Source organism: Perognathus longimembris, chromosome 17, assembly GCF_023159225.1.
Source record: "Perognathus longimembris pacificus isolate PPM17 chromosome 17, ASM2315922v1, whole genome shotgun sequence".
In the NCBI taxonomy this organism is placed as follows: Eukaryota; Metazoa; Chordata; class Mammalia; order Rodentia; family Heteromyidae; genus Perognathus; species Perognathus longimembris.
Window position 1 is genome coordinate 53,329,121 of NC_063177.1, and position 14,363 is coordinate 53,343,483.

The window sequence follows — 14,363 nt, forward strand, 5'->3', positions numbered from 1 at the left end:
ATTTTCTTTAGCAAGGTATGAGCTTTTAATATGTCAAAATTGCATTCAAAGGCTGGTTAAGAGCTCAAAGCACTGTTGCCAGGCTTCCAAATTGCAGGCTCAGAAATCTTTTGAAAGGGGAAGAGTGGGTGGGGAGGTGGGAGGAAGAGCCAGGAAAGAGAGCTCCCAGGGAAGAAGGCGGCCTTCCGGAGGAGGGGAGCAAAGGGGTACAAGCTGATTAGGCCCAGTGTTTTTTTTGTTGTTGTTGGAACAATTGCTGTGTTAAACATAAGGAGTGAACAAATGACTACAGTAGTTCTTTTATAAAAGTAAGTTCCTTTAAAAGCAGATCTCTTAGAAGAAATTACTTCTGGGAGGGTTCATTTTGTTCAGCTTCCTAATATTAGCCTTGGTCAATACTGTGTGTGACTTGATCACTAGATCACATTACACAGGTCTTGGGGGGCGGCGGGGAACCCTGGCTTGAAAGGTGGGCTCTCCCTCTTCTCTTGTTCAGAGCCAGAAGAAGGCCTGCTGATGTGGCTCTTGGGCGAGAGTCTTGTGAAAAGCCGGATTGGTGGCCTGGAGCTCGAGAGGATCTGGGGGAAGCCATTGCTTCTTCTATAAGTTTTAGGCAAACCAGCGTGTGTCTGAGTTTTAATGCACAAAATGTGGACGCTTTGTTTAATCTGTCACATGCAAGAAAGTGTAGGGTGGCTTCCCTTCTCTTCTTCCTCCTTTTTTTTTGGGGGGGGGCTGGGTGGAGCCTTGTTGCTGCTCTTCTGGTAGTGACTTGGACCTGGTGAGAGCTGGTATTTGGGGGGGGGGGATAGAACCCAGGGCCTTGCACATGCTAAGTACATGTAGGCTCCTTTCCCCTAGCTTTGCATGCTCCTTTCCCAGAACTTGGCAGGCTGACAGTAGGCCCATTCGATGTAGGCAGGAAATATTGGGCCTCCTCCCCCCTTACCTTGTGATGACTCTCCACTGGGGCAATTACAACCACATGAGGTAAAAGGACCCCTTAAAGTGACCTTCAGTCTGGCCAGCTGCAGGCTCCTTATCTACTACTTGGGCAGCTGCCATAAATCCTAGCCCGCCATGATGAAGTCCCTGGTCCACAAGTCTGCACCAAGGTCCCCGCTCCTAGCCCCTTAGGTTATATAGGTCACCTCAGACAAAGACCCGGGTGCTTCTCCGGTGAGAATCAGCCTCGTCAGTACCCTTGCTAGCAATAAGCCATCCCTCCCTCCCTCCCTCCCTCCCTCCCTCCCTCCCTCCCTCCCTCCCTCCCTCCCTCTTCCCTCTTCCCTCCTCCCTCATTCTTTCTTTCTCTTGCTTGCTTGCTTTTGTGCCTGGATGTCCTCATGGTTTTTTAGAAGGTCCCAAATCACATGCCACACCGAGCATAGATATGGTTTTCTGATTTGTGCCGACATATGTATACTGTAAAGCTTTGTGTAATAAGAGCACATCTCTCCTCTAAAGCTGCTTTTTGTTGCTGTTGATAATGCTTTCTCCAACTTTTTATTTTAGAAAATTTCCACTACAAAGGTGCTAGAAAAGAAGAGTGAATACTTAAATACATTTCATACAGATAAACATGCACATATACCTGTCTTTCTCACATGTACATATACAACACACATACATAGACAAACACACACATATATTTTTTGTCGGACATGCGGCTTGAACTCAGGGCCTGGGTGCTGTCCATCTGAGTTTTTTTTGCTCAAGTCTGGCACTCTACCACTTTGAGCCATGGCTCTACTTCTAGTTTTCTGGTGGTTAATTGAAGATGAGTCTCTTGGACTTTCCTGCCCCGGCTAGCTTCAAACCATATTCCTCAGATCTCAGCCTCCTGAGTAGCTAGGATTATAGGCCTGAGCAACCAGCACCTGACTTTTTGGTGGTTGTTTTGTTTTGTTGTTTTTGCCAGTCCTAGGGGCTTGGGACTCAGGGCCTGAGCACTGTCCCTGGCTTCTTTTTGCTCAAGGCTAGCACTCTGCCACTTGAGCCACAGTGCCACTTCTGGCCGTTTTCTGTATATGTGGTGCTGGGGAATTGAATCCAGGGCTTCATGTATACGAGCCACGCACTCTTGCCCTGGGCCATACTCCCAGCCCCTGGTAGAAACATTTGAAAGCAAGAGTATATCCAGTCATGACACTGTCCCTGAGTTCTAAAGTGTGGCTTGCCTAAGACCAGCCGTTCCCCCATATTCCCAAGACCTAGCCATAGAATTCCAGTGTGATGGAGTCATCTCACTTCATAGGGAGCTCCAGGTCCCACCCAGCTTCTGGGGAGCTGTGGCCATTGCTGCCCAGGAGCTAAGGCCTCCTTGCACAGGGCAGCTTGTCTCCTCAGAGGCCTCTATTCTAGGCTCTCTTCTGACACGGACGGTTTTTCCTGTTGAGCTCAGGCTGGGTGTTGTGTAAGCCGTTTTGTAATCTGAATACTTCTTCTGCTTTCCTCATTGTTAGTTTCGAGGTTGGCTGGGTGTGCAGAGGGCTGGGGATCCCGCCCTGGTCCTGCCTACCTCCCCAGTGCAGTCCCAGGGCCAGACTGTCCCTACTGGTCCCAAGTCCAGTCATTCAGTTCAAGTGTGCCTGCCCGATCTTTCCATTATACAGGCACCATTGTAACTAGCGAGTGCAGGATAAGAATTGGAGAGGGACTCTTCCGATCTGGAATGGGATCCATTGTGGGTTCTCGTCTGCGTGGCTTCCTGACCCCATTCCTGGCTGTCTAGAGGCATTACCTCATCCTCACAATCCTCCTGGGCTCCCTCGCTGACACCATTTTCTCCCTGGCCACTTGCTCAGTTGCACTGTGGTTTATAATGCTACATCTTCTTTCTGGTGTTCAGACTGGTGGCCGGGGTCCTTTTAGGCTGCTTCTGGTGTCCTTTGGACATACATGTTCTTGTCAGTCCTCTGTGTGAAGAAATGCTTCAGAGATCTGCATGTTGGGTTTGCGCCTTGCCAAGACTGTCATTGCGTTTAGGCTCTTCTAGTGGGTTAGAGCTAGGACTTGCCATATTCATGTTTTTAATAAAACAAGAACGTTTCTAGAAAGCCGGGCACCGGTGGCTGATGCCTGTAATCCTAGTTACTCAGTGTGCTGATATCAAAAGATTATGGTTCAAAGAAAAGACTCTGAGATTCCATCTCTGGTTAATCAGCAAAAACCAGAGCTTGGAGATGTGGCTCAAATAGGAGAGCGCCAGCTCTATCAACTCTGCAGTCTTCCCTTGCCTGTAGCTGCAGGACCATCTTGCTGGGAGAATGGCAGAAATTGCGTTAGGCCTGTGCATCCAGATGAGCAGTGTTGACATCCTCTAAAGTTGTCTTTTGGGGGGGGGAAGGAGGGTTTGAAGTCAGGGCCTGGGCATTGATCCTGAGCTTTTTTCCTCAAGGCTAGCAGCCAAAGCTGGGTTTGAAGTCAGGACCTGGGCATTGACCCTGAGATTTCTTTTTGCTTAAGGCTAGCAGCCACAGTGCCACATTTAGCTTTTTGGTAATGAATTGGAGCTAAGAGTCTCACAGACTTTCCTGCCAGGGGGTTGGCTTTGAGCCGTGATCCTCACATCTCAGCCTTGTCAGAAGCTAGGGTTTCAGGCTTGAGCCACCAGCGCCCCTCTGCAGTGGAATCTGTGAACATGAGATATAGCTTTTCTTTTCTGATGGAAGCTGCAGGCGGGCAGACCCGCAGGGAGAAGCGTGAGGCCCATTCTCCCTCCCTATCTGTTTCGTCCTTTTGACCGCAGGCCTATGAGAGGAGGTTCCCTACGTGTCCTTTGATTCCAATGTTCGTGGACAGTGACACCGTGAGCGAATTCAGAAGCGAAGATGGGGCCATTCACGTCATTGAACGGCGCTGCAAGCTGGACATAGACGCTCCCAGGCTGCTGAAGAAGGTGAGTGAGGACCAGAGGCCTGCTTGTAGCTCTTGCCACACCCAAGGGTGTTGACAAAGCCTCTTCTCTCTGCTTGCTTACAGATCGCAGGAGTTGATTATGTCTATTTCGTCCAGAAAAACTCACTGAATTCTCGGGAACGCACTTTGCACATTGAGGCCCATAATGAAACGTTTTCTAACCGGGTCATCATTAACGAGCACTGCTGTTACACGGTGAGTGGCCCCCCTGCCGGACAGAGGCCGCGGGAGCCACTGCGGGGCAGCGGGCAGCTCTCCTTGGAAAGTAGCATCCCCTGTGTTCGACGGGGAAGGAGGGTGGCAGGGGTGGCCGTGCACAGTGCAGTTGCTCTTAACAAGTCAGCCACGCATGCCTCAGTTGGGTTCTAAATGTGACTTTTTTCTCCTCCCATTCTAATACTTTAGGAACGTATTTGAAAGACAAAGATATTGTATTTCTTTAAGATTAGAGCTGAGCCAGTGATGGAGGCCCCGAGTTCGATCCCTAGTACCACAAAAATATAAAAAAGCAGAAGCATTAGAGCCGAGAGCATCTACCTCCCCGTCTTTATCGCTTCCTCTGATTGGCACAGCTTCTCTTAGCAGCTCACTAGAATAGCCCCCCCCCCCCCCCCGCTCGCTCTCCATGCCAGTGCCTCCGGAGCCGCCCTTCCCTCTCTCCTAGTCACTCGTGTCTGTCCCTTCGCTCTGCCCAAGCCTTGGACCCTCTTGCTGCCCCAGACACAAGGCAGCTTCCTCGAGGACTTCCTTGTTCCCTCCATTGCTGGCCCACTAAAGCCAGCAGTGGCCGCCCTGTTGACCTCTGCAGCCTGCTCCTCCCCCGAGTCCTTCCTTCCCACAGTGCTCAGGGGCTAATGGTTAGGCTGTCACCTCGGCCCTGCCTCCCTAAGGGAGGATGCTGCTCCGCAAGCGTGCTGAGTGGTGAGAACCAAGGCTGCTTTTATAGTCACTTTAGACTTCCTTGCTACTGTGATTTGGGACTCGTCACGATTTTGACCCCCTCTGTAATTCGGCCTGCTTCTTGCCCGATGGTAGCACAGTTTCTCTGGGATCCCAGTTGGAGGAGGCGCAGCATGATGTATGTCTCAGTGTTAAGTGTTAGTGGAGCTTTTTCTCTCTCTGCAGGTTCACCCCGAGAATGAAGACTGGACTTGTTTTGAACAGTCTGCAAGTTTAGATATTAAATCCTTCTTTGGTTTTGAAAGTACAGTGGAAAAAATTGCAATGAAACAGTATACCAGCAACATTAAGAAAGTGAGTCTCTGGGCGCCTATGGCAAAGGGGAGGGCATGGGCTTTGAGGAGCTGTGAGCTAGGTGTGTGTGGGAAGGCAGGGATCCCCCCGGCTGCCGCCAGCCGCTGCTTCAGCTGAAAGGGGTCACATGGTGTTGGTGGCGATGGGGAGGGGCTCCTGGGGTTGCTGAGGGCAGCAGAGATCGGAGTGAGGTGGCAGCTAGCTCACAACACCCCAGGTTTGCCCTCCAGCTCAACTGACGGGAGGTAGCGGTGTGCTGAGATTCTTGGACTGTCAGGCTCATTGGCTCTTAGGGATGGAGATGATGGAGGGTTAGCATCGGGGAGGCAAGCCTTCGGAAGGCTTGATTTATTCCCCAGTGTTTGAAAGTTACCGTATGTGCCAGGCAGCGGTAGCTCACGCCTGTCATCCTAGCTACTCAGGAGGCTGAGATCTGAGGATTGCAGTTCAAAGCCAGTCTCCTTCATAAATATCCAATGAAGCCAGGCACTGGTGCATCCCATGCCTGTCATCCTAGCTACTCAGGAGGCTGAGATCTGAGGACAGTGGTTCAAAGCCAGCCTGGGCAGGAAAGTTCATGAGACTCTTATCCAATTAATTCACAGAAACACCCGGAAGTAGTGCTGTGGCTCAGGTGGTAGAGTGCTAGCCTTAAGGAAAAAATAGCTCATGGAATGCACCCAAGTCAAGAGTTCAACTTCCAGGACCAGAAAAAAAAAATCCAGTTATCCAGCAAAAATCTAGAAGTGGAGGTGTGGCTCAAGTGGTATAGTTCCAGCATTAAGTGAAAAAGCCAAGTGAGAGCACAGGCACCTGAGTTCAAGCCTTGGTACTGATACAAAAAAAAAAAAAATAGCCATATAAGAATTGTATCTCTTTAGTATTCCCTAAACTTTAGGAGAAGATGAAATAACTATTTTTTGGTGCCAGTATTGGGATCTTGAACTCAGGACCTGAACTTGTTCCTGAACTTTTTGAGTCAAGGCTGGCACTCTACCACTTGAGCCACAGCTCCACTTCTAGCTCTTTTGGTGCTTAATTGAGATGAGAGTCTCATGGACTTTCCTGCCTGGGCTGGCTTCGAACCATGATCCTCAGATCTCAGCCTCCTGAATACCTAGGATTACTGCTATGAGCCACCAGTGCCTGACTGGAATAACTGTTTTATGTGTCAAAGTTCAGTTTTATTTTAGTTTTGTAGAGACGGGTCTCTACAAATCCAAGTGGGCCTGGATTTATGGGCTCGAGGAGTCCTGCTGCCTCATTGTCCTGAGTAGTTAGACCGTAGGGACACCATTTGTGACACAGCCTTAGGAGCTGGTTAGGGATGAATGATTTGCGTGTTGACTATGCCTTCGCTTGCATTCGGTTTCATCTTAAAGGGGAAAGAAATCATCGAATACTACCTTCGTCAGCTGGAAGATGAAGGCATCACGCATGTCCCCCGCTGGACGCCACCTCCCCTCGGGCCCTCCAAAGAGACATTGTCATTGAGCAAGAATCTAGCAGTGCCCACAGCTGTCATCGTCCCAGATGCTACCCTCAAGGAGGGCCTGGGTGGCGAGGCCCTCAGTAACCCGACCGGGGCGCCCGAGCCCGTGGTGGGGACCCCTGACGGTGGGTGTGAGAGACGTTTCCTTCTTCCAACAAGACCAGGGGGATCGTGGGGCTCTGGTTTCACTTAACTTGCTGGTCTCCGCCTTGAACTGTGATCTATCTTCTTCCCTTCTAGAAATAAGAGTGGCTTGCAGGACGAGGCGGCCATAGGGTCTGCTCCAGTGTGTCACACAGCTCTCCACGTGCTCCATAAGGAGCACACTTGTCCTCTTCTGCCACTGGAGCTTGAACTCTAGTCTCATATTTGAGGCAAGCACTCTTTTTTTTTTTTTTTGCTTTTTGTTTTTTGGCCAGTCCTGGCCTTGGACTCAGGGCCTGAGCACTGTCCCTGGCTTCTTTTTGCTCAAGGCTAGCACTCTGCCACTTGAGCCACAGCGCCACCTCTGGCCATTTTCCATATATGTGGTGCTGGGGAATCGAACCCAGGGCTTCATGTATAGGAGGCAAGCACTCTTGCCACTAGGCCATATCCCCAGCCCCTCTAGTCTCATATTTGCTCAACTCGTGCTCTACCCCTAGAGCTCTGCCTCCAGCCTGGTTTTTACTGGTTAATTTGAGACGTGACCTTTGTGCTCTGAGTGGCTTTGAATCTTGATCCTCCGGATCTCAGCCTCCTGAGTAGTTAAGATTCCAGCACAACCCTCTGTCATAACCCTCTGTCCCCTGGCTACCACTTTTTAATTATAGAGTGATGTCCCTTGTATAATGTTCAGAAAATATGAAAACTATGATTTCTGTCACTCAGAAACTTCGGATATCAGTATTTATCTTTTCATACACAGTGCTCTGCTGCTAGCCATTGGTTCACCTTCAACAATTAACCAGGTTTAGGTTGTTGAATTGTAACCTTGTGCATTTTTATTTGTTGGATTTGCTGGTATTTGTTGTACCAGCGCCTCCTTCAGTTGGCGTTACTTTTGCATAGAGGAGACCTCATTTGGTATCCGCTGTAGCTGCTATTCTATCATAAACAGCACTGCGGTTTCGCAGTCAGAGGAGACTTGATGGTAATCAGAGGAAGGTAATTAAGTCGGAAAGCTTGCCCGTGGATTATCAGTGATCTCATCTAAGGCCATCACTGAAGTTTGCCAGGGCAGCTGCTCAAATCTGGCACCTCAGGGAGCATGCTAGCTTCACTAAGAAGGACCTTGGGGGCCTCAGGACCCTGTTGTCTTTGTCGTAAGTCTTGCCATTCAACTTCCATTGCAGATAAACTGGATGCAGACTACATCAAGAGGTATCTGGGTGATCTGACTCCTCTCCAGGAAAGCTGCCTCATCAGGCTCCGCCAGTGGCTCCAGGAGACCCACAAGGGCAAGGTGAGTGTGGCCTTGCGTGTGGCAGGGTGGCGCCGCCGTCCTTCGGAGTTGGCAGAGTCACACCTGACAGCCATGGGCCAGTGATGTGTCTGGGTGGTCGGGAGGAAGCCTTCCTGCATAAGGACTTGTAGTTTTCCAAGCCTTGAGAAAATGGTTTGGTTTAGAGAAAGGTAAATATGGAGTTACAAAGTTACCTTGTGTCCAAGGGTTCCCACATTTTCCTGTTGAGAAGTTTGGAGGAGCTTAGGATCACAGAGAGGAGCAATGTGGGAGCTTTGATTCTGAGGTTTGGGGTGAAATCTCAGCCAATAAGGAACGGTGACCTTTGTGGGGGTCCGGCAAATGGTGTGCATTCCCTAGTGCAGGGAAAGCGGGCATGACATGTGGCCAGCCTGGCTTTTGCTGGGCCGGTCCTGCCTCCTGGAAACTGAACACACGAGGGCTTTAATGGTCAGGAAGACAGCCACGCGAGGTGGCCCGGCCCTGCACACTGACCAACAGCCACATGGTTTGCTCCTACCAGCCCTGAAGTGGGTTGTGATCTGAGGAAGCTAAGGCGGGTGTACAGCATGGCGGGAAAGGGGAGCCGATATGAATGCTTGCCCCCACATACTCTACCATGCCTGTCTAACCGGTGCGCTCAGGGGCGAGGAGCAGTTTGGCCCCGCGTTGCCAGGCCCAGAGGCTCATGGTTCCTCCTGACAGTAGTTGACTTGAGCACAGGCTGGGCTGTGTTCTTCCTCGGGGGAGTTCCTCTTAGTAGACAGTGGTGGGTCAGAGGAGGTCTCTCCAGGCAGCTGCACGCCATGCTGCCCACGCCGGGCTCTGGGGGGAGCTGTGCACGGGCCAGCGGGCATGCTGGTGGCTCACCCACAGGCAGGGTGAGGATCAAAGCGCTGCATAGGTACGAAATCATTTGTGCCTCAGTTTCACTCTGCTGAGCACCCAAAAGAAGATTCAGACCTAGGTGCTCTAAAGCATCAGCCATGATTTTTGGGGACTATATTCACATATAGATAATCACAGATATAAGCATATACGTATGTGTGTACATATGTGTACATATGCACACTTGTTTCTTTTCCTGAGATGAATGCAGGGCCTTGTGCATGCTAGGCAAGCAAGCATTCTACCACTGAGCTACGTTCTAGCCCTAAGGAAAGCTAATTTTAATCAGTGTTACTGTTGGCAGGAGGTGGGAGTTTTAGACTCTTATTCCCTTAGCAACTTGGTGTTTTCCCTTAGTAACCCTTAGCACTGCTTAGAAACCTCTTTTCCTCTTCCTAGATCCCTAAGGATGAGCATATTCTTCGGTTCCTACGCGCTCGGGATTTTAATATCGACAAAGCCAGAGAGATCATGTGCCAGTCCCTAACATGGCGGAAGCAGCATCAGGTAGACTACATCCTGGACACGTGGACCCCACCGCAGGTCCTTCAGGACTACTACGCGGGAGGCTGGCACCACCATGACAAAGGTAGGGTGCTCCCGACACCGGTGCACCTTGTGTCCCTAAGCAGCCGAGGCCTCTGCTCTAGTTAGGCGGGTCCCTCGCACTGTGACCAGTGTGGACAGCTGGGAAGGCAGGCCCTCCCCAGGCTCCGTGCCAGCCCGGGCAGCCGAGGAGGGGCCTGGACCCTTGGCTTCTTCCTCATGGCTCAGGCCAACCCCGATTTACCTCTTTTCTTAGAAGATGAAGTCTGCTATGGCTTTTTAAAAAACTGAATGTTTGGGGAAGTGGAGCTGCAGCTCAAGTGCGCTGGCCTTGAGCAAAAAGACTCATGGACAGCACCCAGGCCCAGAGTTCAAGCCCCAGGGCCAGTGCACATGCATGTGCGCATGTGCACACGTGCACACACACATCCCAAAGCAACCCTGAATGTTTGGTTCTGAGGTCCCCCCCCCGTGTGTGTGCGTGTGCATGTCTCTCTCTCTCTCTCTCTCACACACACACACACACCCCAAAGCAACCCTGAATGTTTAGTTCTGAGGCCTCTCTCACTCTTTCTCTCTCTGTCTCACACACACACACTCACACACACACACACACACACACACACACAGAGCAATCCTGAATGTTTGGTTCTGAGGCTTTTCAGTAAAAGAACTTCAGTGACTCTTGAGCTGTGAAATGTCCAGCCAGGTTTTCTACCTCAAAACAGTGGAGAACTTGAATAAACAAAGGGCAGATCCTGGCACACTTCCCTGAAGTGAAGCTCTACCCAGGCCTTCCAGAAGAATCTGCCTTGTGAAGGGCTGGCCTTGCACTGATCCAGGGCTCAGCTACAGTCCCTGGAGAGGAGACGGGATCACTGTGGAACCTGCTCCCCCACCTTGGAACAAGTACCCCCAAGCCCGGCTGAGCCTATCCATCATCTTGTTCTCTTCACTTAGTCGCTTGTATCTCTCCCGATCAATTGCAGTTTTACATAGTTCTTAACAATGGCGTGTGTGGGCCAGGTACCTGTGGCTCATGCCTGGGATCCTAGCTACTCTGGCTTGAAATCTGGAGGATCAGGGGTCAAAGCAGAGAAGCTCATGAAACTTCATCTCCAAAATAACCAGCAAGAAGCAGGGCTGGAGGCATGGCTCAAGTAGTAGAGCACCAGTTGAGCAAGCAAGCTGAGCAAACATGAGGCTCTCATACAAGCAGGAAAGGAAAGGAGGGAGGGAGAGCTGGAGGGAGAGAGGGGTGGGAGAGAAAGATGCGTCTTGAAGGTTCACAGTGTGACTTTTCTGTCGTATATTTTTTGTTGGTGACCCCGTTGGTGAAAGGGTAGAAAGGTTGCTGGTAAGTTCCTGACAGATGTGTGTCATTCACCCTCTGAAGCAACGGTGTGAGGTTCCCTTTCTGTGGCTTTCAAGTCAGGAAAGCCATTTTGCTCTCTGCAGCTAGCTGCAGGAGCTCCGGGTCCAGATCGCCAGGCCGCGTTCACCGGGTGACGGGTCCTGTGCCCGCCACCGGCAGCACACCAGGCCTGCTTTGTTTGTTGGAGCCTGGCCCGGCCCGTCTCTGCTGCCATCTGACACCGAGCGACAGGCGTGCTCACCTCAGAGCCGCCCGACCGTGACCACCCTCTAAGGTGCCACCCACTAGACTGCCCCGCCAGCAAGACAGGACCCACGGGTGCTGCAGGTGTGGCGGGGCTCCCGCCGGCCAGCCCCAGGCCCCCTCGGCGCTCAGCGGTCACCGCCTCCCTTTCTAATGGCTTTTTGGAAAATGCTGGTAACCTCCCCACAGGTTCACAAGCGCGTTTGCCTGTGAAGGTGCGAGGATAGAGCCAGGGCCTCCCCTGGCCTGGCAGGGCCCTGCCACCTCTGTACTGCACCCTGTGCCACTGCACGAGGTCTTGAAGGTGCGTCCTCCGCCTCCCAGCGGGGACCGAGGCCGGGTCCTGATCGCTTTCCTCCCTCCTGCAGACGGGCGGCCTCTCTATGTGCTCAGGCTGGGGCAGATGGACACCAAAGGCTTGGTGCGAGCCCTCGGGGAGGAGGCCCTGCTGCGATACGTAAGTGCTTGGCTGCACACTCCTCTGGCCCGCTGGGATGAGCATGCTTCGCCTCTGACCTGGGAAATGTAGCCCTGGGTGTGAGAAGTTCTGAGCCGCACGCCGGCCATTGCCGCCCCACGGCCCGGCTGCAGCTCTGCCGCCACCTCCTCCTGCAGCCCTCCCTGCCCCTGCCCCTCCTCTACTCCCATGCTGGCACCTCCTCCTGCAGCCCTCCCTGCCCCTGCCCCTCCCCTACTCCCATGCCAATACCTCCTCCTGCAGCCCGTCCCGCCCCTGCCCCTCCTCTACTCCCATGCCGGCACCTCCTCCTGCAGCCCTCCCTGCCCCTGCCCCTCCTCTACTCCCATGCCGGCACCTCCTCCTGCAGCCCGTCCCGCCCCTGCCCCTCCTCTACTCCCATGCCGGCACCTCCTCCTGCAGCCCGTCCCACCCCTGCCCCTCCTCTACTCCCATGCCGGCACCTCCTCCTGCAGCCCGTCCCGCCCCTGCCCCTCCTCTACTCCCATGCCGGCACCTCCTCCTGCAGCCCGTCCCGCCCCTGCCCCTCCTCTACTCCCATGCCGGCACCTCCTCCTGCAGCCCGTCCCGCCCCTGCCCCTCCTCTACTCCCATGCCGGCACCTCCTCCTGCAGCCCGTCCCGCCCCTGCCCCTCCTCTACTCCCATGCCGGCACCTCCTCCTGCAGCCCGTCCCGCCCCTGCCCCTCCTCTACTCCCATGCCGGCACCTCCTCCTGCAGCCCGTCCCGCCCCTGCCCCTCCTCTACTCCCAGCCTCCACTTTCCAGACAAACACGCCCCTGAAGACACATCTGCAGACCGCAACCCTCATACACTCTGTACTGTATACTGTTAGAGGCGTTCCCATGTCTGTGTGCACACATGTACACACGCGGAGGGCTGCTGTGAGACGGCCCCTCCTGCAGGCATCTGGGACGGCGTGCCCGCACTCCCCTCCCCATCCCCGCACACGCGGTCCCTGCGCACGCGGTGCCTCGGCACCGTCCCCTTTGCCGTGGCGGAGTCGCCTGTGCTGGTGCGGGGTGGGCATGCGGGCGTGTCAGGGTCAGGGTTAGGTGGAGCGGACGCCGCTCTGGGGGCCTGGCCGGGACAGGCTCTGCGCGCTGTGCTCACGCCGGCCCTGGTGCCGCCCTCCGTGCGCAGGTTCTCTCCATCAATGAAGAAGGTCTGAGGCGCTGTGAGGAAAATACGAAAGTCTTTGGACGACCTATCAGGTGGGTGGGAGTTTGCGATTTTCCTTTCAGCTTACAGAAGCTGGATTCAGTCTTTCTAGTTGATACTTGGAACCAAACCCTGGTAGTTTGCTCTTCCCTGGTGTTCTAGAAGGTGATAGGTGAATGGGTGGTGAGCTGAGCCCACAAGGGAGCTCCTGGGGTCCGTGTTCTCATCCCCCGAGGCTGCGGGGGCCCAGGACTCCAGGGCTTTGCAGGTCACTGTCTTTGTCCTCTGCCATGCTTCTGGCGACAGCAAACTGTTGTGAGAATGGCAGTGGTCGGTGTCAGGGCACAGATGGGCACCAGACAGCGGTGGGAGGATCTCGCTCACCACAGGGTCCTCGCTCGGCTCCTCCCACAGTGCTCCACTCAGGAGCTGACTGCACTTCAGACCTGGTGTATATATACCACGTCTTGCTTAGGGACAGCGCATTGTGCCTGGCTGGTCACTGAGCAGTCTGCGAGGGCTTTTCCCAGTGTCGGAGTTCAGGATGAGCTCCTGTGTTTCGTACACGTGTCAGAGTAAGAGCCCATCCCTGTCCTTGGAAACCCCAGTGTGCACTTAGAAAGGACCATCAGTGACTTGTGCCCCAGGAGGAAGACCTGGGGTGTGGGGCACCGCTGGCCACGTGCCCCCGGCTGAGGCCGGCCCCTGCTCCTCCACAGCTCGTGGACCTGCCTGGTGGACCTGGAAGGGCTGAACATGCGCCACCTGTGGAGACCGGGGGTCAAAGCCCTGCTGCGGATCATCGAGGTGGTGGAAGCCAACTACCCGGAGACGCTGGGCCGCCTCCTCATCCTCCGTGCCCCCAGAGTCTTCCCAGTCCTCTGGACACTGGTGGGTTTGGGTGTCTGCCGCCACGGGGTGCCACTGGGAGCGTAGATCCGAGCGTCCCCAAACCCTGCAGCGAGGCCCCCACGATGCCGCATCCAGCACCGTCCACCCGGGAGAAGCAAACCACGCGCTCTTTTTTGATCGTTCCAGGTTAGTCCGTTCATTGATGACAACACCCGAAGGAAATTCCTCATCTATGCGGGCAATGACTACCAGGGCCCTGGAGGCCTGCTGGACTACATCGATAAAGAGATCATTCCAGATTTCCTGAGTGGGGAGTGCATGGTACGTATTGGGCGGGGAGTCGCCTGCCTTGGTGCAGGAAAGGTGGGTGTTAGTTTGCACCATGATTTTCAGAACATGTGCTCTGGGTTATTTGGTATTTCTTCATTGACTTAGGTGATTGTTGATAGTGCATATTTCTCAGTGTTAAGTGCTGAGAATTTTTTTTTTAATTTTTTATTATAAAACTGATGTACAGAGGGGTTACAGTTTCATACGTTAGGCATTGGATTCATTTCTTGTACTGTTTGTTACCTTGTCCCTCATACCCCCTTCCCCCTCCCTCTTTCCCCCAAGTGCTGAGAATTTGCTTTAGAACCAGATAGAGATGCGACTTGCTTTATCCACGTAGCCTGTCTGAATCCCCCCTTTTGAGGGGGTGACCGGCTGT

General features: G+C 53.4%; 1 protein-coding gene across 3 annotated transcripts in view; it reads left to right on the forward strand.

Moving 5' to 3' along the window:
- The window catches only part of Sec14l1 (SEC14 like lipid binding 1), a 37,565-nt gene that overhangs the window by 16,437 nt on the left and 6,765 nt on the right, over positions 1-14,363 (forward strand). For all 3 annotated transcript variants that reach the window (XM_048367333.1, XM_048367334.1, XM_048367332.1), the window contains 10 exons: positions 3,752-3,901; positions 3,985-4,116; positions 5,047-5,175; positions 6,558-6,792; positions 8,002-8,111; positions 9,399-9,588; positions 11,532-11,620; positions 12,785-12,855; positions 13,522-13,693; positions 13,841-13,975. In XM_048367333.1, coding sequence (XP_048223290.1) covers positions 3,752-3,901; positions 3,985-4,116; positions 5,047-5,175; positions 6,558-6,792; positions 8,002-8,111; positions 9,399-9,588; positions 11,532-11,620; positions 12,785-12,855; positions 13,522-13,693; positions 13,841-13,975 — 1,413 coding nt within the window. The remainder of the gene's footprint in view (positions 1-3,751; positions 3,902-3,984; positions 4,117-5,046; positions 5,176-6,557; positions 6,793-8,001; positions 8,112-9,398; positions 9,589-11,531; positions 11,621-12,784; positions 12,856-13,521; positions 13,694-13,840; positions 13,976-14,363) is intronic.